The following is a 24,851-nucleotide window of genomic DNA, read 5'->3' on the forward strand; positions in this document are numbered from 1 at the left end:
ATACAATACAGAAATGTGCTTACAAACTGAGTATTTGTTCAGCATTTCTGAATAATAATATATTTGACATATTATTGCATTTCTTTTTTCCCCCCTAATAGGTAAAATGCTTTGCCAGGTGCTGTATGTGAACAGCTGAAAGGAGAGCTAGATTAAAAACTCATTTAACACTGCCTGGTCATTATGCTCATAGGAATTAGTACAGCAGGTATGGTATTGATTACTGTTTTGACTAGCTAATATGTTTAACAAGATTTCTCAGGGGACAAGTAGGTCTAAATTTCTGCTCTTCCTCTACTCATTCCCAGCCATGGAGCTTTTTGTTATCCCTTATAATGTGCCCTATTTACTCAACAGGGGACAAGCTAAACCTATGTTCGCTCAGGCCTGCCTAGCGAATTAGAAACTACTCCAGAAATAAAAGTTCCTATTTTTGGGAAAATCTGAAACAAACAGTTTTCAGGCTCCAGATTCAGCTGAGCTTGCAGCAACCTGAACAAACCTTAGTTTTAGAAAACAGTATATACGAATTGTAAAACTATACTTTACAAATGTTCTCTGTGCTCCTTCAGCAGAACAAAAGGACAGAATGGGTTGATTCTTTCCCTGGTCTTCTGTATCTCTTTTGTGCAGTTGGTTATTTATAAAGAGATAGAAGGTGAAGAAGATGCATTCTGTCATACAAAGACTTTAGCCAGTGCGTCAGCCCCGGCACTGGCTATATAGCATTTGGATGGGTGGAAAGCTACATCATGAATTGATTCTTCAAACTTTTTCCGATGAGCTGTGAACTCCTGGATACATGTCTTACTTTCTAGGTTCCATAAACGTATTGAACAGTCATGACCTATATAAAAATAAATAATACAAATAAATAAATAAATTGAAAGGTAAACTACATTAACATGAAAATGATAAGAATAAATAAATTATCCATAGCTGATGTACTTACTGCCAGACATCAAGTACAGGCCATTAGGATCAACTGCTAAACTTGTAACGGCTTCTAGGTGGGCTACCATTGAGTGGATCAGTTTGCCTTTGGAAAAAGAGATTGTTATTCTTTTTTTTTATATATTTTATTGATTTTTTACAGAGAGGAAGAGAGAGGGATAGTTAGAAACATCGATGAGAGAGAAACATCGATCAGTTGCCTCTTGCACACCCCCTACTGGGGATGTGCCCGAAACCAAGGTACATGCCCTTGACTGGAATCGAACCTGGGGACCCTTGAGTCCGCAGGCCGATGCTCTATCCACTGAGCCAAACCGGTTTCGGCAATTGTTATTCTTTATTAATAGCTTCCTACGAATATATGACAGTTACTACGTCATACTGGTGTCTCCAGTCACCCCTCTCTGTGTACTTACTGCATCAATAGCTTTTTTCATCACTTTGAACAGATCGCCCTCTCTAATCTGGCCATGCTATTGATGAGAAACAAAAGCTCAAATTCCAGATTATATTTTTGTCTTTCAAACCACAATATAAAAGTCAGTAATTTGTACACAGATATCCCTTTAAGCCATGTGCATTAACTAGAACTTAGACATTAACCACCTACTTTGCATTCTTTAGCTACAAGCAAATTATATGGATTGTGGGAATAGAAGAAGAGACTGATACAAAGATAAAGGAACAGAGAGAAAACTGGCCACAATTTTGGTGGAGACAATATATTCTAGAGTTCAAGAACATTAAATTACTCATCACTCACAGCTAAGCAAAGTCAGCAAAAGTCAACATATTTACAAAGCCAACAGCGGACACTCAGGTAAATATGGCTGATAATACAGTGTTTTCTCCCAGCAGAGCTCTTCATGAATTTCCTTTAGACTAGTGAAATGTAATCCAATAAAAAATGGAAAAGCCCCAATTCAAATAAATCAGGACCAAATAGTCAGTATTATAATGCAGAAAAGATTAGTCCATGTAAAAACGAATAAAATATAACCAATGACTCAGGGATTTTCCATCCTGAACACTAAGGCTATTCAAAAACCGAATAATTTCAAACAAAATATAATGATCATATATGCCTCTACTTATACTCAGTATATTCACAGTAAGAGATCATTTTTATTGGTATTTGAATAAAATTTTCATTATGTTCCTACTTATAACCTTGACTCCAGGGCAAAAATATAGCATGTACTTAATATTAAATAAACTAAGATAATTCTATATGCTATCACAACGAGTAGTTCTCAGCAGATCTGAATGAAATGAACAGAAATTGAGCTGGGAGAATACGCATATTTCAATGCCTATTCCCTGATGATAAAGCCATGGACAGATACCAAAATCGGCCTACATAGAGTGAAGACTTTCTTTTTTGCTTTAATAATAATCAAATTTTAATACATTCTTACCTGTATTGTTATCATAGAATTTGATGTGCCTGTCTTCATGAGCAGTGATGCTGATGGGAAGAGTGGGGTGACTAATGACTCTATTTATTTGGCAGGAAGAGTTGGCTGCTAAAAAGAAAAAATTAAAAACAACACAAATTAATCAAAGCTACTATTTCTTCAAACAAAAGAGAACTGAATACTCTAAGAGACTGAAAAAATAAATTATGTCACTTTAGTTTGTTTTTAGTTAGTTTATTCTGAAATTGTGTTCATAATTTTAATGTTAGGAAATGAGAGCTGCCAGAGAAATACTATCCTGATAAACCTAGAGGTACCACCTGCTATCTATGTTTAGCAACTGCAGCCTAAAATGTAATTGCCTGGATTAAGAAGAAAGATAGGAAGCAATGGTTAAAAAAGCCCCCAAACAAAATAATTCTTTAATAACTTCTTTACAACCTGAGAAACTATCTCCTGGCTTCCTGTATCCAATCAGGAGCTTCAGATTTGGGATTTTGAGAGGTACAGCTTAATCTATATTCTAATCAGTAAGGAGCAGTGTCAAATTATATCATTAATATAAAGTTAAGTTGGTTTAAAAAATACTATGAGAAATGAAAAATATTTTTTATCCCAAATAAATATTTTCTTCAAACAAAATAGAAAACTAATCATTTGGCATAAAATCAACTTGACTCCTCTTTGTAATAAATAGGTCAAATGCTATTTCAAATAGTCTACACTAATAAAAGAGAAATATGCAAATTGATCATCCCTTCATGACGCCCACCAGCCAATCAGGAGTGAATATGCAAATTAACCAACAAAGATGGCAGCAGGCCCTGCCCCCCAGCCGCTCTAGGCCCCTGGGCAGCACACGTGCAGGCACAGAGCAGCCGGGCGGGGCAGGATGCCTGCTATGAGGGGGAGGGTGGGGGGCAGAGGGAGCTACAGGAACAGTGCTCCGGCCGGAACAAAGACTGAAGGCGGCAGCCAGAGCGAAGGCCTGGGTCCTGGGTGAGGAAAACCGGTGCCAGCAGCCAGGGGAAGAAAGGCCTATTGCAACGAATCTTCATGCAATGGGCCTCTAGTATAGTTATAAATGTGCATAAACTTAACCCTGATTTTAAGTTATTATATCCTTCTAACTAAGCAACTATGTTCTGTGATTTAGCAGGCTGAAGACTTTAGAATGACAAGCATTTTTCATAGTCAACTCTTTCATTGTGATGAAGACTACTTAAAGACTATATTATACATACTCGTATCTAGATTGGATTCTAAAGTGAGAATGCGTTGTTGTGTTTCCATGTTAAAGATGCTTGTATATCCTTTGCTGAATGATGCTACCATAAGGCTCGGGTCACTGCTTACTAGATCCACAGAGGCAGGGATTCCAAATTCTAAAAAAGTCAGAACATATTCACAGAGAATGATAATTAGAGGGTCTACTTAACAATATGCTTAAAATATAGCAAAACAAATAATAGCATGATTTCCCTGAGGAGTAAGTAAGGCTCGACATTAGGATAAGAATTTGCTCATTGCCATCCAATGGAGATTATTTCTTTTTTTTTCTTTTAGCCCTAGCCGATTTCGTTACTCTTACCTGTTCAGCACATCTTCTACCTGTTACTCAGCTAATACATAAATGGAATGCAAGCCTTTATTCAAAAAATAAATGAAAAACATGGATGGACTACAAGTTTTGCTGCTTCTACCTCAACCTGGAGCTTAGAGCAGCATCATTGGAAATTCTTCATTTTAAAAGCCTATCTCTTAGTAGGAATTCTAACTTATCAAAAATTTAAGAATTTAAAACGTAAAGCTCCAAATTGTTACTGGTAATCATGCAAATATTAAATGCAGGCAACTTATCAAAACCGAGACACACGTTATCACAGCTCAAGAATAAAGAAGGTATTTTTATTTATCCTCTATAATAGGTAAAACTTGGTTAAAATTTGAAGCTTATTTATAAACATAAAAAATAGAATATGTATATATGAATATAATCTGATTTTTCCATTTGATTCAAAATCTAACTAAAGCAAATAGTTTAAAAATGTGTATATTACCGAAGGTATATTAATGGCCAATAAGCACACAAATAAAGTGCTCAAAAGAATTAGCCATCAAAGAAATGCAAATTAAATCACAATGAAACACTGCTACATATCAGAATGGCTAAAATTAAATAGACTGACAACACCAAATGTTAGTAACTAAGGATGTAGAACAACTGGAATTCTCATACATTGCTGTCAGTGGTGTAACATGGCATAACCACTCTGGGAAAAAGTCTGGCAATTTCACATAAGGTCAAACACACAATTCTACTTCTAGGTCTTTACCCACCTATAATAAAAACATATGAATGTTCACAGCAGCTTGTTCAAAACAGTCAAAAACTGAAAACAATCCAAATGTCCATTAAGAAGTAAATGAATAAACACACTGTGGTTTAATAAAATACTACTAAACAATATAAATAAATTATTGATACTTACTATAACATGGATGAATCACAAAAATATTATCGTGAGAGTAAAAGGCCAGACACAAAAAGAGTACACATTTTATGATTTCATTTATATGAAGTTTTAGAATAGACAAAACTAATCTATGATGAAAGAAATCACAACAGTGGGTACCTGTGGGTGGGAATGGGGAGAGGGGATGGACTGGGAAGATCATAAAAAAAGTTTATAGAGGAAAGTAAATGTTTATATGTTGATGTAAGAGTTATGCATTTGTCAAACTCATTAAAATGTATCCTTATAATTTATATACAGTAAAAATCAGATTATATCTCAACTAAAAATTTTTTAAAGATGTGTTCTTTCACCAAATACTATATTTTTAAAACTTATACATAATAAGTTGAAAATTCAAATATATGTATTTTCACAACTTCAAAAACCTTTCAAATTAAATTTAAACAGTAAGAGTTTATGGAATCATTTATTTATTTGCATGTTAGTTTTTATAATAAGACATAGATAATTTAGAATTTTATAAAAGATTCAGTGAAATAATTTTAAAAGTACGTACCTTGATTATCATTAAACACACTTAAGGCTGGAGCAACCTCAGTTGTGTTCCATAGACGAAGAGTGCCATCTGCTGAACAGGACAGCAAACGCTGGTGTGCTGCACTGTAAGCCAGACCCCAGACTGCGTCGGTGTGGCCGAGCAGAGGGCCCCTTAAAACAGAAGGGTCTATAGGAAACAGCAAGAAGGCAAAGTCAGGAGAAAAACAACTTAAAAAGGTACTTAGAGTCCAGAGAAAACAAAAGGACATGATAACAGTATAAAATATGCTTCCTACTGTCTATAATTTTTTCTGAAATGCTACAATTAAAAATAGGCTTGGAAATATGCAAATGTAGGGTTTAAAATTTAGAAATTAAAATTACAAAGTACACATTTTTCTATTTTAAAAAATTAGGCATTTCATTCTCCCTCCCTTTTTTCTTCCATTTGTCTAGATATTTTATTTAAAGAACATGTTAACACACATAAATCATCTGAATTTAACTACTTCAGAGAAAACACACTCATATTCCCTGAGAAATTGAAGAGAGATCCCTCCCTCCTCCACCTCCTTAAGCACTGTGGATATACTCCTTCAGGCCACTTATCCCACAGTACCACGAACGGCTGTTATTCCTGGGAGCAACGGGCCTCTGACATAAAGTAAATGAACTGAGACCTACAGGAACCCCCAAATTCTCAAACAGCAGTAACTGACATATGGATGATGTGCAGGGGGGAGAGGGAGGGAGGAGGAAGGGAGAGGGTCACTTAGCACTGTTTCATGATAAAAGTCAAATTGGAAACTAATTATTAATCCTCACCTTCAAGATGGCTTACAGAGGTTAAGTGTAAAATGTTACTGTTGTTATCTGTCCTATATCCTCTCAGTCACACCCTAAAGTACTTATTAAAGACATACTGTGTGTTAGGTACTATGCTATATGCCAGGGCCACACAGATGATTAAGACATAATACCATCCTTGTCCTCAAAAGACAGTGTGACAAGTACAGTAATAGTGACAGAAACAGTTACATGGACAGTAACTGGGAGAATGACACCTAGAGTGTACAGATGTCAGCAGGCAAAGAATAGAGGAGTCATTCCTGGTAAAAGAGGCAGCGCCTACAAAATCACAGAAGGAACAATAATGTGATATGTGAGGAAATAAGCAACTTAGAATTACCGGAGTATGAAGTTTGAGGCAGGAAGTGGATCAGGTGAAGAGTGGCTAGTTTATAGTGAGACTTCTATTACACATTAAGGCACTTGGGAATTATCCTAAAAGCAGTAGGGAAGGGTTTCCCAGGGACAACAGGGTGAAGTACCTACTGAATAAGGTAACTCTGTAAAGAAAACAGACTAAACAAAATCAAGATGAAGGCAAGGGGACTGTTTCATTAGACTGAGAGTGATGATGAAGACCCAAGTAAGGGCAGTGGCAAAAAGGACAGAGCAGGAGTACATTTCAAAAAAATATTTAGGAATGACATAAAAAAGACTAAGTAATGAGTAAGGTGTGTATAGTAAAACAGGAATCAAGGATAATCTGTAGGTTTCTAATTTGGGTAATTCTGTAGAGCCACCAACTAATAAATAATATATGGGAGAAGAAATACAGCACTTAAGAGGATTTATGGACAATGAGACAGCCACTTTAACATCTTCTAAAGGCAGTCTGAAGCTTAAAGAGGAGACTTATGAGTCAACAGCATATAAAATCATGGCAGTAGATTCAATCTAAAAAAGAATATGTGAACAATGCAAAGAATGAGTTAGGGCCTGGACCTTGATGAATGCCAATATTTAAGATAAGAAAAAGAAAAGGAGTTTATGAAGGATAGGGAAGAGAAACTGTCACAGAGTTACATGTCAAAAATGCCAATAGTAAAAAAAAAAAAAAATGCCAATAGTGGACAAATTTAAAAGAGGATGGAATGGTCCACAGTTTCAGAGCCAATACATCTAGTAAAACAAGGACTGTAAAATACCCTTCGGATCAGGACTGAAAATCTTGTTATTCTTAAGTGGTGTGACCAGAAGATGGAATACAAAGGGAGGTGGTGCCCAGGGAAAGGACATGGAATTAGTAACTAGTGAGTGTGTTTTCCACCATCAAGGAGACACAGATGGTGAAGAAAAGAGAGTCTAAACAGAAGCCAGGGAGGGAAATAAAGCCAGAAAAGGCTTCCCCTTGCTCAGGATGGCGGGATACCTGAATTTATTTATATGCTCAGGGGATGAGAAGAGAACAAAGAGGCTTAAGATGAGAGCCAGAGAGACCTGGGGTGGAGAGTGGGGGGAGGGTAGCATGCAGCCTCAAAGGAAACAAGAGACAATGGGGTCAAGAGCAAAAGCAGAAGGGTTGGCTTGGGACAGAATGAGGACAACTGATCGATCCTCTGTTAGATGAAGTAAGGAAAAGCATGAAACACATAAATGAGCAAGAGAACCAGGGAGAGAGGAGGTTCACCTCTCACAAAATATAGGTTAAATGCTTATTAAATAAATGTTGGGAAATTTTTTTATTTATTGAATTTCTTATCTTTACTTTGGTTTGGTGATAAAATTAATCTAAAGTAATAATGAAAATAAAAATATGGTTTAATGGTAAATGACACTTTGTACCATTCTAGAATTTAAGAAAAAACCAAAACAGTCAATTCCTAAACCAGGTTTTACAAGGAATTTTATGGTAATAGCTAGTGACAGATTATAATAAGGATTTGTGCCTCCTGGCACTTCTGAACTTATAAGACCTTTCAAATATTTTGGTGCCATGGACTCGAAAAGTCATTAGCCTCTATGCCCTCCAATAATTGATCAAGAAGATGATGCTAACATGCATTTTCCTTCAAAGTTGTTTATCAGAATAGAGATGAAATATGAGTACAGATTAGTAATAATGTACCAAGTACTGCTCAGATGCCTAAAATGAGGAAAACAACTGTCAATCAAGCCAGCATCTCCCATCAATAAGACTTTGGTGTTGGGAACTATTTTCTCAGGAAGAATACATTTTTTCTTTTACATTATATATCAAATTGGTTCTTAAATATAGGTGTTCTTTTGAACAAAGATATAGTTCTCTTTTATCAATTTATTTTTTAAAATATCTCATTTTCTCCTTTAATGCTATATAAAATGTGTAAAAAGAAAACATTTTATTCTTTCATATCTTTGGAGACTCACATACCATAGGAGTCATAGGGGTCGATGTTGGGGTTGGTCGTGTTCCAGCCCTGGATCAGTCCATCGGTACCACCACTGTAACACTGCTCACCGTTGCTGCTCATTACCACACACAGCACTGGACCTCTGGGAGATAACAATCAATTTCTAGTCTCAAAAAGAATCTGATAATAAGACTTACTAAAATTAAGAATACCTAATTATTCAAATGGCTTTCTATTTTTCAGCTTTGTACAATGAATGATACTATCAAAGCATTGTTGATTTTTCTTCCTTTGCTAAACCAAAGGTTGGTAGACTATGGCCTGTGGGCCCAAACCAGCCAATGGTCTGCTTTTGAACAGTCCTCAAACCAAGAATGCATCTTACATTTTTAAAAAGGTTATAGATCCAAACTAAAATAAAAATATATAGATAGATAGATAGATAGATATAGATATATACCCTGCAAAGCCTACAAATATTTACTATCTAACCTTTATATAGAAAGTATTGTGGCCCTAGCCAGTTTGGCTCAGTAGATGGAGCGTCTGCCTGCGGACTGAAGGGTCCTGGGTTTGATTCCAGTGAAGGGCACATGCCCGATTGCGGCCTCGATCCCCAGTGGGGGACGTGCAGGAGGCGGCTGATCAATGATTCTCTCTCATTATTGATGATTCTATCGGTCTTTCCCTCCCACTTCCTCTCTGAAATTAATTAAAAAAAAATTTTTTTAAAAGTATTGTGATCTCTGTGTTACAAAGCAAGTGACCATGGATATTCCTTAAGCTTAACAGGAAAAGCAATATGTGATCACAATAAAAAAATCTTGGATATTTTTATGTAGGTTATCTTTAAGTGAAAAAAGGCAGGATTTCTAATATTTCAACCTAATTGCCTCAACTTTCTTTTAAGAAAGATATAAACATTATTTAAACATCATGCAAATAAAATATAATTTCAGCAAGAATCCCTATTTGGTAGTGATAAATTATTTTTAACATTATCTGCCCGTTTCTTTTACAATTACAAAAAAAGCTACTAAATTCAAAAATACATAACACAAATACATAAGTGAAAGAAAATAAAATATTCTAATCCAGCTGATTTATAGTGATGTTTATTTTTTTTAAAAGCACATACTTACTTATGAGCCCTGAATGTATAGATAGGCTCCACATCAAGAGATGTACTCCTAAATCAGAGAGAAAAGACGGCTTTTACCTCTCTAAGTTTCAGCAGTAAACAATATTACTGAATTACATCATAAATTCTGGATTCAATTTCCAGTGCTGTTAGGCAAATTATTTAATCTTCTGGAATTTCAGATTCCTTTATGTTTAAAATAAAACAAAAAAAAATAGGGATGACAACAAATACAGGATTAAATGTGATTCTACAAGAAAAACAGTTTAGGACAGGACCATGCACTTTAATTTCCTGGTATTTCCATGCGGGTTAATATATTTGTCCTTAATACTTGCAGAAACTGTCCAAGTCATCAGTTCATTCATTACTCAGAATACTGAGTGTATGAGTGCTCTACAGTGCCTAAACTGGCCATGACTGTTAATGGAAACTGGATTTAAAGTCCATATTCTACATTGTATGCAAATTTTTATAGGCATATGGTCTCTCTCCTCGAGTCATTTCCAAAGTTTCAAGTTCAAAGGTGAACAGGACACTGTTATTTATAAGTGAAGGTATTATTACTTAAGTTATCACCGACAAGAAATGTGTTTCAAAATTTTTCTTAAAATTTAGTCAAGAATATATGATGAAACATTCACATTCTCTAGTCTAATGTGATGCTCACTGTGACCAAAGAACCAGAAAGACAAAGAGCACAATTTATAACCAGAAGTAATTTTTTTATGCTGAAGATACCTGATCCAAGTGAGAATTCACTTGGTTTTAGCAAGATCTGGTGCAGCTGATAAATACTGATAAATCAAGTATTTATCTAGTCTATATATGACTCACAATGTCACTGATCTCTTTTAAATAAACAATAGATATCCTCTACCAATAATAAAACTTCTGTCATCTCCTCCATTTGAAATTCAATTCTCCTCTTCTAATAACAGAAATGCCTGATACTATAGAAGGGTCTTTGCTGGCAGATGCTGGGTTCTGGACCATGTGACCCAAGGAAGAAAGGAGCTCCAATAAAGACCCCAACAAGTGAGATTAGGACTAGCTTGGTGACTAATAAAACGGTTTGCACCAACTCATGTCTGTCCAAGTCTAGAGAAAAACCAAGGGGGCCAAGACTAGCAGTTATGCAATGGCAACAACACTGCCTTTCAGTCTAGACATCTTGGTAGACATATGGAAAATGTGGAAAGTATCTAAAGGGTCAAGGCAAAAAGACAAGGCCAAAGAGGATCCCTCCTCCCCTCCCAATTAACCTTCCCTCCCTTCCACTCCAAAAGTCCAAAGCTTGTAAACAATGGAACAGATTGGGGTCCGAGTGTGATGATCATACATGCCTATACCTATTTACAGCAATAGGAGAACTTTCAGTACATTTGAAGGGCTCCCCAAATGTGACAAACATTTAAAATACTGTATAAGGATTGTAATCAGGATTCCTGGGAAACCAGATCACACCATTCCTCCCTAAGTATCAGTTTTCTAACCTAGTATTAGACTGTGAGTATAAAGGGGAAAACACTCTAAATTATATGACATGGTGAAGAAAGAAGAGATATATGAGAATTTAATAGTAAATAATAAAGTCAGTATTTTTCTGCTGAAAATCTGTTAATTAAAATATTCAAATAAAGTTAAAGTAGAATATTCTCACTTTTTGGCTGGGGCTGTTTTCTGTAAATTCCACATTTTTAATGTGTGATCTTCTGATGCTGTTATCAAAACAGGCTCAATGGGGTGGAAAGCAAGGGCTCGAATGCCATCAAAGTGACTTCTTAACGTAAATTTAGGGTTCCATGTCTTCCTCAGGGCATCTTTATTATTTGCTATCTATTAAAGACACAAAAGAAAAATACCTATACATTTAGATCAGGATACGGGAAAAAACTATATTTCAACATTAATTCTTGCTGATTTATTAAACCATCACATTCTGTAACTTTCAAAACGATATAATTTTTAAATGTAAATAACCAAATCAATAAGCAAAATTAGTAATATATCAATAGTGGTTTTCTTTGAAGAAATATAAGCACTATAATAAGATAACAGGTAACAATCCAATATAGAAAGAGGATGAGATAATTTTAAAAAGTAAAATCAATCTTCACCAGGATGATTAAAAATAACAAGTAATTTCAACCTAAATTATTCATCCTAGTACAGAAACTCATTTTGGGTAAAAGTTGAAAAACCAAGTTATCTTTAAACATGTTAACATTATAGAATATTATACTTTTGAGTTTTTCAATACTCTCTAATAACTAAATTTTTTCATCAAATTGGTAACAAAGTTTATAAACTGGAAACATAAAATGTTAAAATTAAAAGAGACAATCAAATGTTACAATAATGGATTTCATTGATAAAACACACACATCATTGTGTTGTTTTTCTCCACAGAAACTCCATCTTAACAACTGAAAAATAAAAGCACAATGTTTTCATTCCAAGTAACAGGAAAGCTAACGAGGTTGGTCTATGACTTTACACTAGCACCATGTATGAACTCTTCACACTCCAGGCGTGGATCCAGGGGAAGACAGAGGTCTGAGAAGGAGAGTCTGATATTTGGAGTTTTTCCCCAGTGTTTACTGATACCAGAGTGATGGCTGAGAGGTGGAGCTGTGCTTCTGACTCCTCTGCAGTACAGGGGGATGCAAACTGGTGTCCAGGGACTGTCCAAAAAATGGGGATTGGTGAACTACCTTGCTTTGGGTTTTGATTTCAAAGGGCTGCATCCTAGACATAAGAGTAAACTTGGAAGAACACAAGCCCTTGTAGGGACTGCAGATTAGCTACACATAGATCATGTCCAAACGTGAAAATGGAGTGAGGTGATACAGATTTCTAGTGGCTGCAGGCAATCGACAAAAGCAAATTAAAATATACTCTCTGGGGGAAGATACCATCCTAGGCCCAAAGTTATTCTACAGACAATTTTTCAAAGATAGTTATTTGGACATAATAAAAGATAACTGTGCCCATATGAGATAATAAAACATAAATGAAAACAAGCAGAAACAACACATAATAGTAAAAGAACTAGAGTTTCTGATTCAAATTTTAAAATAATCATGCTTACTATGTTCAAGAAGATAAAAAGGCAAAATTTACAATTTTGGAAGAAATCTATAAACAATGAGGAATTCTAGAAGCAAAAATATAAGACCGCAATCAATTAGTTTAATTACAAATTACACATAACTGAAAAGTAGTGAACTGGACCATAAAATAATCTAGATTGAAGTATAAAAAAATAAAAGATGAAAAATACAGAAAAAGGAAATAGGAGACAGAGGCTATAAAAAGAAGATCTAACAATATAACTAGAGTTTTATTATGGGGGAGGGGGATAGTGATAAATAGAGTAGTGTAAAGATAAGTGGCTGAGAACTTACAAAGCTGATGATCCAAGAAGTTTAATAAAAAGAAAACTAAACCTTGGCTGACAATCAGGACATAGGGAAATATCAGTTAGAGGGGGAAAAAATCAGACTACCATTGTCTGACCAATAGAAATGATAATTGATTTTAGCAAAAAACAACAAAAAAGGACAATGAAATAATATATCTAGAGTGCTTAAAAAAAAAAAACCCTTGCTAATTGGAATTCAGTACTAGAGATAAGTTTACCCATTTTGGTGAAATAAAGAAAATTTAAGAAAACCAGAAACAGATTATTGGCCACCATATGAAGTGTTCTTAGAATAAAGGGAAAGTGATCCCAGATGGACAGTCAGACACACAGGGAAAATGGAAAAAAGCAAAATGGATAGTGTAAATGGATAATACTAATTTAATATCAAGTGTACAAAGCAGTACCTTGTTGGAGATAATGTATAGAGAAATAAAATATATAACAAGAATGACATATACACAGGGTATGAGTTTTGTCGTCGTTTTTTTAATCCTCACCTGAGAGTATTTTTCCATTGATGTTTTTGGAGAGAGTGGGAAGGGAGTGGAAAAGGGGGAGGGAGAAAGAAATATCAATGTCAGAGATATTTGCCTCCTGCATGCACCCTGACCGGAGCTGGTGATCAAACCTGCAACCCAGGTATGTGCCCCTTTGACCAGGAATTGAACCCTCGACTGGAACTTGCAACCCTTCGGTATGCAGGCCAACGCTCTAACCACTGAAAATACTGGCCAGAAAAAAAAGAAAAGAAAATTAGCTACCACTGAAAACACTGGCCAGGGCGAGGGTAGGAGTTCTAAAATAGAGTTAAAATTGTTCAAAAGGGATGTGCATGTAATATTTTTTAAATATATTTTTATTGATTTCAGAGAGGAAGGGAAAGGGAGAGAGAGAAGCATCAATGATGAGAGAGAATATTGACTGGCTGCCTCTTGCACACCCCCCACTGGGGATCGAGCTCACAACCTGGGCATGTGCCCTCGACTGGAATCGAACCCGGGACCCTTCCATCTGCAGGCCGATGTTCTATCCACTGAGCCAAACCAACCAGGGCTGTAATATTTTAATTGTAACCTCTAGGGTAATTAAAGGAGGAATATATGAAAAAAAAAATATATATATATATATGAATGAGCCTAATATGCAAATTGTCCCCACGGGAGTTCGAACAGGAGACTGATCCCTTGCTATGACATGTGCTGACCCCCATGGGGTGACGTGGAATGAAGGAAGGCCCCAGCCAGCAGCTGGCAGCCAGGGAAGGGAGGCCCCGGCCGGTAGCCAGAAGGCCCTGATCGGTCCTGATCGCCAGCCAGGCCTAGGGACCCTAACCGTGCATGAATTTCGTGCACTGGCCCTCTAGTGAATGTATAAATTCCAAGTAATGGGGGAAGGGGTGAATAATAAAAAATAATCAATCCCAATATAGGCAAAAATAGGAGGAAAAAACAAACACAGAACAGTGGCACAAATAGATGACATGCTTAAATCCAAAGATATCAGTCACTACTTTAAAAAGAAATGGACTAAAAGCTCCAATTTAAAAGTCTGTCAAAGATTAGATAAAAAAAAGAAGTCAACTAAATGGTGTTTTTAAAAGACAGATACAGAACACAAGGATACAAAAACATTGAATAACAATCTGTATCACATATGGAAAAAATGGAATGCAAGGAGTCAGTTTATATTAGGTTATTATAATATATAACAAGAATGACATATACATAGGGTGTGAGTTTTGTTATTATTTTTGTTATTCATCACCTGAGGATATTTTTTCCAGGTGAAGAAAAATGGACTAGGATGGGAGGTATAAAGAAACATGGATTTTAGCTGTTTTTGCAGGTAGAAACCAAAACACCTACTAATGGACTTAGCACAGAGAGTGCAAGTTTTGGATTTCCAGGAAGAGGAGTGGGTGGTGAGGGTTCCTCTTTGGAGTACTTTCTTATCATAGTCATGGTTTGCTTAGGCATCTGGCCTACATCTTCCACGCATCAGGAGCTACACTGTATTCTCCAACAAAGATGATGAAGTAGCAGAGTCAGAGGATTTTAATGAAGAGATAAGATAGGTTGTAAATAGTTTATGAAATAAGCAACTGTTTTTCTGACAATTTATTATGATGAACAATTACAAATGCATTTATAAAACAACTGTGTTTTGATTGCATCAAGGTATGATAATTTCAAGTTTTGGTCCAAATCACTGAGTCAGCCTTAAAACCTTCAGAGTACCCTATCACTTCTCAGCAGAATACTGATGTACTAAAGAAGCCAGACAAATGATACCTTTAGGCAGGCATGAATTTCAATTAATTACTGATGCCCTAAAACATAAAACAAAACCCAAACGTAGTAATGGAAAAGGGAGAAATCCTTCCTTTATCTAAAACCAATAAATAAGCTATACTAACATATAGATTTCAGTAAAGCACGTAATTTTAATCCCTATATGATGTGGAAAATATTTTTATCTTTATAATATATCCTATATAATAAAAGGCTAATATGCAAATCGACTGAACGGCAGAACGACTGGTCACTATGACACGCACTGACCACCAGGGGATAGACACTCAACACAGGAGTTGCCCCCTGGTGGTCAGTGCACTCCCACAGGAGGAGCACTGCTCAGCCAGAAGCCCTGAGCTGGGCTCACAGCTGGCAAGCGCAGCGGCATTGGTGGGAGCCTCTCCCGCCTCCACAGCAGCGTTAAGGATGTCCGACTGCCAGCATAGGCTCACTCCCCCGAGGGCTCCCAGACTGTGAGAGGGCGCAGGCCGGGCTGAGGGACCCCCCCCCAGTGCACGAATTTCGTGCACCAGGCCTCTAGTTCATGAATAAAATTCTATACTTGTGAAGTTTTGCTCCTTTATTACCATCTTTTTCTATAAAATTAACTTTTTACTTTCAAAAATAAGTAAAAGCAACAAAAATAAAATGATCACTCACGTCATATGTTAGTGAATCTGCTTCATTAGCCACAGTAAGGCCTGCCAATTCTCCAAGCCCCAGTTCATTTTCAAGGGCTTCATCTGCTCCCATGATGAATGACTTCCCAGAGGAAGGAGGAAATGTCAGTGCTTCCACTGAAAGAAGACAAAAGAAACACAAAAACACCTCTACAGAGTCAATAATTAATCTCATAAGGGCATGTCTACATTTGATTATTTTAAAATGCTTTTAAACATAATAAAATTCAGTGAGCAGAAAATCCTGAAGAATTGTTTGCTTTTTTCATATCATAATCATAGCTAAAGGTATCATCTAATTAGAAAAATAAAACATGAAACAAACCCAATAGTTACTGTCCTTTCTTTTACACTACACAGAAAAATAATGTGTCTAAAGGAGAGTCCGTTTTCCTCACATGATAGTTCTTGCTAATTACCCAAATTATTTCTATCAATTATTAGAAATATATAGCAAGTAATTCTGAACACTGTGGTCTCATTCAAATAAAATTGTTAATTCTATAACCTGGAGGAATGTAGAAAATTTCAAATAAAAACGGTACAACTAAAACATGCTGATATGAAGCAAAACTACTATGTAGCGACAGAAATCAGGATTCCCTCTGGAGCGGAGAGAAGGGATAGTGATTAGAAGGTATTACTAGCAGGACTTCTAGGGTCCTGGTCATGTCCTGCTCCTTGGCCTAGAGGCAGTGGTGACATGGTTGGGTTCACTTTGTAATAATTCACTGAGCTACACTTTGGTGACTTCAGCAGTTTTCTGTAGGTATGTTATATTTCATTTAAGAATGCTTATTTTAAACAAAAATTCTTAAAGTGTCCATTTGAACACTTTTCTTTAGCTTCCAACTGTGCTTCAAGATGTCAGATTTATTTTGTGATAAATATAAATACCCTTACTTTATAAAACTGGACATATATCAATCCAATCCCTTTAGTCACCATCACAGAAGAACCAGTTAAAAGGAAAATGCTAAATTTATTATATGAAGATTTTATTTAATCTGACCAATAATAAAATGTCATTTTTTACAAATGCAGATTATTCTGACAAGCTGTCAGAGGTGATCACTCTGTAGTTTTCTATAGGTGGTTACTTGACTGATGACAAGCATTTATGAGCTCATTAGATGAATTTAGTACTTTAAATTGGCTGTTAAAGAAATAAATTTTTTCTTAAAAGTAACAAATAGATTTATTTATTAGTATATGTAGAAAACTGAATTTACAAGGTGTTTTTCAGCTATAGACTCATTCCTATAATTTTTTATTCAGTCATAAATATTTGTCAAAGAAATGAAAGAATAGCTTTGTGCTTTTAAAAATAGTAGTAGCAGAAACTCTACTGAAAAATTTGTAAGAACAAAGTGGAGTACAAATGAAGATATTTTCAAAACAACATGCTTTAGTTATTATTAAAGCAGCAATAATACAAATGGGTTTTACCAAAACATACCATATATCCTCTGAGGAAATTCAAAGAACCCTAAACATTTACTAATAATGAGGGGATTGTTTAAATTAGAAAAGCAATTTTCATGCCAAAATTTCAACCACAAGATTCATGCAAGACTGAAACTAGGTCTTCAGCCAGGTGTTTTGTTTTGTTTTCTAATATTTTCATATAACTTTATGCAGGTGTTAAACAAAAATTACTCTTACAAAAAAAGACAGATTTGTGGGATTTGACCACACATATTGTTTGGGCTAATTTAGCTAGTGCTCGAGAAATGGCCAAGAAAATCCTGAAAACACATACCCGTGGCTAAACTAGCAGCCTTGAGGGTTGAAGAGAGAAAGCAACAATAGGCATAACCTTATTTGATTGCTAAGATTTCTTAGAACTTAAGACTATAATGCCTCTTAAGTATGGCACTGCCTCCTCAATTAATAAAATAAAAATAAAGAAATGTATATAGCACACAAAGGCCATGGAAGCTTTATCTGAAATAGCAAAGATGTTCTAAACTAGAATTTAGAGTTGGTTTTTAAGTTTATATACCCCTTTTTAAGTCTTAAAGATTGAAGTTGGAATCAAACCCCAGTGAATATAAGATAATCTAGATTTGGGGAATAACAAGTATTGGTAGAACACAATTCTTCTTATAGAAAACCATTTCTAGTAAGAATTTAGATATGTATATCCAAGTGCTTTTTGTGCTCCAGGGTGTCTTAAATACTCGCCTTCATCTGCTCTATTTATCTCATGTTCAGGAAGCCTGGAGCTGCTGGGTCTGGAAGGTGAACCCACAGATGGCTGCAATGAAGGAAGTTCATCAACATCTCTCAAATTAGCAAGCATATCTTGTAGTTTTGACCTATTGGGCCCTAGCCCAAAAAAGGGAAGGAGAGAACAAAAGAGAGGATATAAAATTATTCAACTGCATTAAAATGGTGCCATAAACTTTATTCACAACTGCCAACATTCACCTTTAAAGCTACCCTACTATATTAAAAAGTAATTATTTTCCAAATTTTCAAATTATTTTAAAAGTTTATTTCTTGAAAATACATATTTTACATATATTTTTTAAATTAAGTTAATGAAATATCACTATTTGTATGGAAAAAATGTTCATGTGCAATTTTGACCATTAAAAATAACATTCTATCATTCTTACATATTGGTCTAAATTCAGACAGACACCACAGACTGTGAAGCTACTGCTGTATACCAAATTAAACAATAACATCACTTTTTGTTTGTTTGCTTAAATTAAGTTGCATTCATTGCCTGACATCCTGAAGCTATGGCACCCGAAGTGAAGTCTCATGCCCTGCTGATTACTTACCTGAAACTTGATTCTTCATTCTCCCACATCCCTGTTTTGACTGTTTTATATAGGATAGAGGCTGAAACAGATCTTCGGTAGTTTTTCCTGTTATAAGTTTAATTAAGAATGGGAAATCTTACCCATAGTCCGTTATGTTTTTTTCCTATACCAGCATAAGCAATTTTAACTAATACCTAGAAATGTATTTCAAGACAGCATGACTGGAGTACACAATTTGACTGGAAATATATCTACTAGACCATATAAAAAAATTCAATCTTTCCCAATGAATAAATAGTTCAATTAATAAAATATTTATAGGTTATAAATTAATGCTTCACTTATCAATTTAAAGCTTTGTTTCAGTTCTGTTTTTATAGTCTTGACTTGTTCCCAGACTACCATTTATCCAGATAATATGAATTGACAATGAAAACAAAATGTGCTGAACCTATCTATAGCCTCTCCAGCTTCAGTAAAAGACATAAAAATTTTTCCCTATAGAGTCATTTTTCCTCATCATACTAAAAAACTTTATGCTTTATGCCTAAATACTGATCATAATCCCTACATTCAGGAAATAACTCATATTAATAGGAATACTGTTCCAGTCAAATGGTGCAGTTTTAGATCTTAAAGTGCTAAATTTCAACTAAAGCAATGCCTTGATATCTGACAAGAACTTAACATTCAATATAATAGTACATGGGTTCTACATAAGTCCTGATACCGTACCAATTTAAAGATCTTTTACATTTCAAGACATTCATTATTGCAGCATAATGACTTAAAGAGATATATCAACTTTAAGTCAATCTAAAAATTAAAATATTCTTCTTTTTCTCATATATGATATACAAATTTTCCTCAAAATTTCAGTTTAAAGGGGTTGGTCATCAATTTATTTGGATAAAAGGTACAAGATATTCTTGTTTTAATATTTACATTGATTTAATTTAGATTGAAAAGACATCAAATGACATCATCTCTCAGTTATGTAATGGTTGGCACAATGATAATATCAATAACGGTCACTGACTTTTATCCAAACTTACTTGTAAATTCTAAAATATTTTAAATAAACAGTTAAATGTTTTCCAATAACTACTGGGTTGTAAAAGAATGTCCTAACAGAAGTGACTGGTCTTTGATAAGCTTTAGCATTACTACAAAAAGAAAAAATAATATCCTTCCAGTCTTCTACAACTTTTAAATACAGGTTTTACTAAACTGGATTTTAATCTCACTTTACACTACTTTAATATCCCAAAGGATGAAATTCCTATTGCCAAAAAAGGGAGACCCACATTCATACTGTCAATAAGAGGAAGCACAAGGAGGTAGTTTCACCTTTTTCTCCTAAAAAGATGTTTAATGTTTTCAGGGATGTTTGAAAGCTTTTGTATTTCCACTTTACAGGCTTAACTAGAGCTATTGCTAAACTTTGTTAATAGTTTGCATAGTGAATTATATATATGATTCACAGGGCTAGAAATTTAATTTTAGTTTCTGTTTTTCATGTGGCACACATTTTATTGAAAAGAAAAAAGCTAATTGGTAATGTTATAAATGGAATTGGCCAAAAGTTTTAAATTAATAAATACTTTTAGAAATTGTGTATTTGTGCCCTGTATAGCATATAATGGTGAAAGCAAATGAACTGTGTGTTATGAACACATAGAATATTCAGGGGTAGAAATTAACTTGCTCTCTGTCTCTAAATTCTAAAATTATAAGCAATCATTTTGGTGGATTGCCAGAGAGTCAAACTAGATGAGATTTAAAATTGTCAACAGTGAGAAATCATTATTGTAATTAAATACAAATGTTTTTAAAAAACAAATTATCACTATGTTTGAGTACACAGTCCCACATTCTCATAAGGCTCTGGATTTATTATTGGAATATATTATGATTCCACAATAATATGTATAGTTTTTCTTTTAAAGTTCATAATTAAATAGCTAACCATTTAATTTCAACCCCCGAGAGCAGGTGAAAAGGAAAGAGGTCAGGAGTAGAAAAGAAAAAGAGTAAGTAGTTTTAGGAAAACATTGAAAAAAAATTGGGGGATATGAAAGAGGCAAGATTTATGATTTACAGATACAATGTTTTCCACTTACTCTTCACCCCCTTTTTCCCCTTTCTCTCCTTTTTGTATTGTTCCTTGAGTTTGGTAATTACTCCCTGGTCCACATTCCAAGCTTCAGGCATGAGACACTGGTCTTCCTTTTCTAAACAAAGTGAAACAAATGAAACAGCCTTTTTCAATGAAATATTAAACACTGTAAGTCAATAGTTATGAACGACATAACTATTTTCTCCTTAGTATCATTAATTTAAAAAAGACATTAGCTATATGTCACACAAAATACAGTATCTAAGAAATGGTGACCAATTCAATTTCCTAGGTAATATTATTACATTTCTCTTGAAAGAGACATAGAAAAAAACCCACACACACCTGGAAGATGTGATTTTTAGTAAATTAGGCTCCAAAACGCTATAATCAAGAACCCCTCATTTTCTGAATTAGATTAGTATTGAATCACAAATTTTTAATTAATTTACATAATGAAAGATTATTATTAAGAGATTATACAAATAGACTTCAATGATCTTTTCACTTGAAAAATTTTATGTTTTTGGCATGTGTTCATCAACAAATGATCATTTTTATTTTATAGGACTTAAAAGGAATACTTGAAAACTTAATCAACCTACATCCAAAATTTAAAACAATTTAATCAATCTAATAAATTCCTTAAACAGGAAACAAAGCTTCTAGTAAGAAAGAAATTACAATCACTAATTTTCACTATTTCAGGAGAATAAATGTTATATATATTATACTTACTATAAAATAATTTATATACTATATAATGTCATGTGTTAGCTCAGAACTCTCGCTTGAACTCAAGACTCATAGATCCAACTGCTCATTCTACATTTCCATTTGGAAGTCTAAATAGTATCTCAAACTAAACATACAAAATCATATTCCCAATCTTCCCCATCCAATCTGTTCTATCCACAGGATTCCTCATTTAATTTGATGGCAATTCCATTTGCTCAGACAAAAAACCTCTCTTTCTTTAATCCAACATCAACTATTTCAGGAAATACTGTTTGTTTTTTCCTGCCTTCAAATACATCTAGAATCTGACTACTATTCAAATCTATACTACTTCCCTAACCACTCCCTTGCTAGAATTACTGCAATAGTTGTCCTCTCTCCCCACCAAGTCTATTATCAAGACTGGTTGCCCTGGGTTCTTTATATAGCATCCAGAGGAATGCTTTAACATAAAAGTTAGATCCTGCCATCCATCCTTGTGTTCAAAACCCTACATGATTTGGTCAGTTCTTACTATATTCCCCTTAGAAAAACTCTGCTCCAGCCACTCTAGCTTGAATTCCTCAAGCATACTACGGCTGCTACTCTCTTAGGGCATTTGCTCTGGCTTTCTTTTCCCTGAACACTTTCTCCAGATACCATATGCCTACCTCCCCTCATCAACTTCAAGTCTTTTGCTCAAATGTTAGCCTCTCATGGTGCTTACCATGTACACCTTATTTTAAATTGTAATGACCCCACACCCACTACTCTCTATCTGCCTTATTCTGTTCTACATTTTCTATTTCCCATTGCATTTATCATCTTCTGACATACTATTCATGTACTGTGCTTAGTGCCTATATCCTCATACTAGACTGCAGGGACAACAGAAATAGAGATCCTTACCTAGAACCCTTGCCACACAGAAGGCATTTGATCACTATCTGTTGAATGATTGGACTAAACCAAAAGAAACCAGAATAAACAGTAATCTGTCTATTCTTAACAAGTTCCAATCCACAGTTTTTTTTTTAAAAAAATGGTTATTAGGCCAGTGGATATACTAAACACAATTTTTTTTAAAAAACCTCAAATTTCTTACAGACATAACTATAATCTATCAATAGTAGAAAGTCTCTTTTCCAGAAAGAGTTCACAATAAAAAATGTTAATTTTCAACAACCAGGTCTTAATCATTAATTAAATTGGGTGGCTTCTGGATCCTAAAATGCCTTCAGTTGTGTGATTTTAAATTAGTCTTAATTTTTTAAAAATAAAAACATTATCCTTATTATAATCTTAACTAGACTTATAATAACAATAGCAATTAAAGGTCTTAGAAGTTGTGTGATACAATCTTTTTACTTGGCAGAAACTAACAAGATTCTTAAGCTAAGCATATTCACCTTTTTAGGGGTGTGAGGAGGGATAAAGGAAGCACTTAAAATGGTTTAAATGTCCATTCAACTACACAGGATTTGCCATCTAGTTTTGTTAATTGCTTAAAAGTGGAATGCTTTGAATTAGAAGTATAAAACACGTAAGATCCAAGTCCTGGTAAAGAAACCTCCAGTTGACTGAAAGACTCCATTCACTCATATTCATAAACAAAAATACCCAGAACATTATAAAGAGTGAGACAGCTCAGATGTGGGAACAGTGCCTCGGATTTTCGTAGCAGGCTAGGTTAAAATGTACACACGGTTATCATATAATACGTGAGACCATGACTCACGCCTTAAAGCTAAGGAAGTTACATATGGGACAGTGCAACTGTATTTGGAGGAAAATAAATCCCAATCACCATTGCAATAAGAATGGCACTGAAAAGGGCCAACTATTATTATTCAGATGTATGACTCCTTAAAGAAAGACCTTTGTGTAGCACAGTGGATCTAGCTATATTGGTAAAATTGTTGCCTGAAATATTTGAATAACTTGATATATAAGTTCATCCTATATAATAAAAGGCAAATATGCAAATTGACCGAATGGTGGAACGACCAGTCGCTATGATGCGAACTGATCACCAGGGGGCAGATGCTCAATGCAGGAGCTGCCACCTGGTGGTCAGTGTGCTCCCATAGGGGAAGCACCGCTCAGCCCGAAGCCAGGTGAGCACAGTGGCGGTGGCAGGAGCCTCTCCCGCCTCCGAGGCAGCGCTAAGGAGCAGTGAGTTGAGCAGTAAGGAGCAGCAAGCAGGTGGGCAGTAAGGAGCAAGAGCTCCCGGACTGCGAGAGGGATGTTTGACTGTCAGCTTAGGCCCGCTCTCCCTGATGGGTCCCAGACTGCGAGAGGGCACAGGCTGGGCTGAGGGATCCCCTGAGTGCACAAATTTTCGTGCACCAGGCCTCTAGTTATGGAATAAGACAGAAGAAAGACTCATTTCACTTTAACTTCCTTTGATTTCCAAACTTTGTTCTGGAGTGGGGAAAAGGTCAGTCACTAAAATAGCCATTATAGTCACCATATTATGATTTCAAGTGATTATCCCAAATAATTCTTCAAATATTTGCCATGAAAAAAGAAGTGGTATTAACATTATCAGATCCCTGAAGGAAAAGGGACAAGAAAATATTAGGATAGTTACTCATTCTCTAACCTTATCTGTCTTTAAAGTGCATAGACTATAAACTAAGGGTGTTCTAAAATTCTTTAACCTCGAGAAAATTTTCTCTCATCCCAAAACACTTGTTTTAACTCCTGTTAGATGTTTAAAATATTAAACACGCTTAGAACAATTCACACACAAAATTTGATGCCTTTGCAAACTGATAAAACCTGACTGGAATGATAATTACAATTTTTAAACTTTACTTCTTTTTGTACAGAAGATGCCAGAGAGAGCTCTCTAAATCCTCTAACGCAGCAATTTTCAACCTTTTTCATCTCATGACATACACAAACTAATTACTAACATACTGCAGCACACCAAAATATATATTATATTTTTTTGCCAATCTGACAAAAAATAGGCATAATTTTGATTCATTCACACTGACGGCTTTTGCTGTGTTGGCTGGTATCATTTTTTTTTTATTTGACAATCTAAGGAAAAAGAGATCAGTGCTCCTGACTAAATAGTCAGGCATTGTATGTTTTAAAAATTCTTACAGCTCACC

At 35.0% G+C, this 24,851-nt stretch overlaps 1 protein-coding gene across 2 annotated transcripts in view; it reads right to left on the bottom strand.

Moving 5' to 3' along the window:
- Nucleotides 1–6: 6 nt before the first annotated feature.
- The window catches only part of STRN (striatin), a 71,699-nt gene continuing 46,854 nt past the window's right edge, over nt 7–24,851 (bottom strand). The window contains exons 8-19 of one of the 2 annotated variants that reach the window (XM_079792284.1): nt 21,014–21,124; nt 18,909–18,995; nt 18,301–18,444; nt 16,094–16,230; nt 11,373–11,548; nt 9,711–9,758; nt 8,589–8,710; nt 5,409–5,576; nt 3,617–3,757; nt 2,373–2,480; nt 953–1,039; nt 7–847 (exon numbers count right to left, since the gene is read on the bottom strand). In XM_079792284.1, coding sequence (XP_079648410.1) covers nt 678–847; nt 953–1,039; nt 2,373–2,480; nt 3,617–3,757; nt 5,409–5,576; nt 8,589–8,710; nt 9,711–9,758; nt 11,373–11,548; nt 16,094–16,230; nt 18,301–18,444; nt 18,909–18,995; nt 21,014–21,124 — 1,499 coding nt within the window. In that variant the 3' untranslated portion in view covers nt 7–677. The remainder of the gene's footprint in view (nt 848–952; nt 1,040–2,372; nt 2,481–3,616; nt 3,758–5,408; nt 5,577–8,588; nt 8,711–9,710; nt 9,759–11,372; nt 11,549–16,093; nt 16,231–18,300; nt 18,445–18,908; nt 18,996–21,013; nt 21,125–24,851) is intronic. The other variant, XM_079792285.1, reaches the window with a different exon arrangement.

The sequence above is a fragment of the Cnephaeus nilssonii genome, assembly GCF_951640355.1.
Source record: "Cnephaeus nilssonii genome assembly, chromosome: 15".
Taxonomy (NCBI): Eukaryota; Metazoa; Chordata; class Mammalia; order Chiroptera; family Vespertilionidae; genus Cnephaeus; species Cnephaeus nilssonii.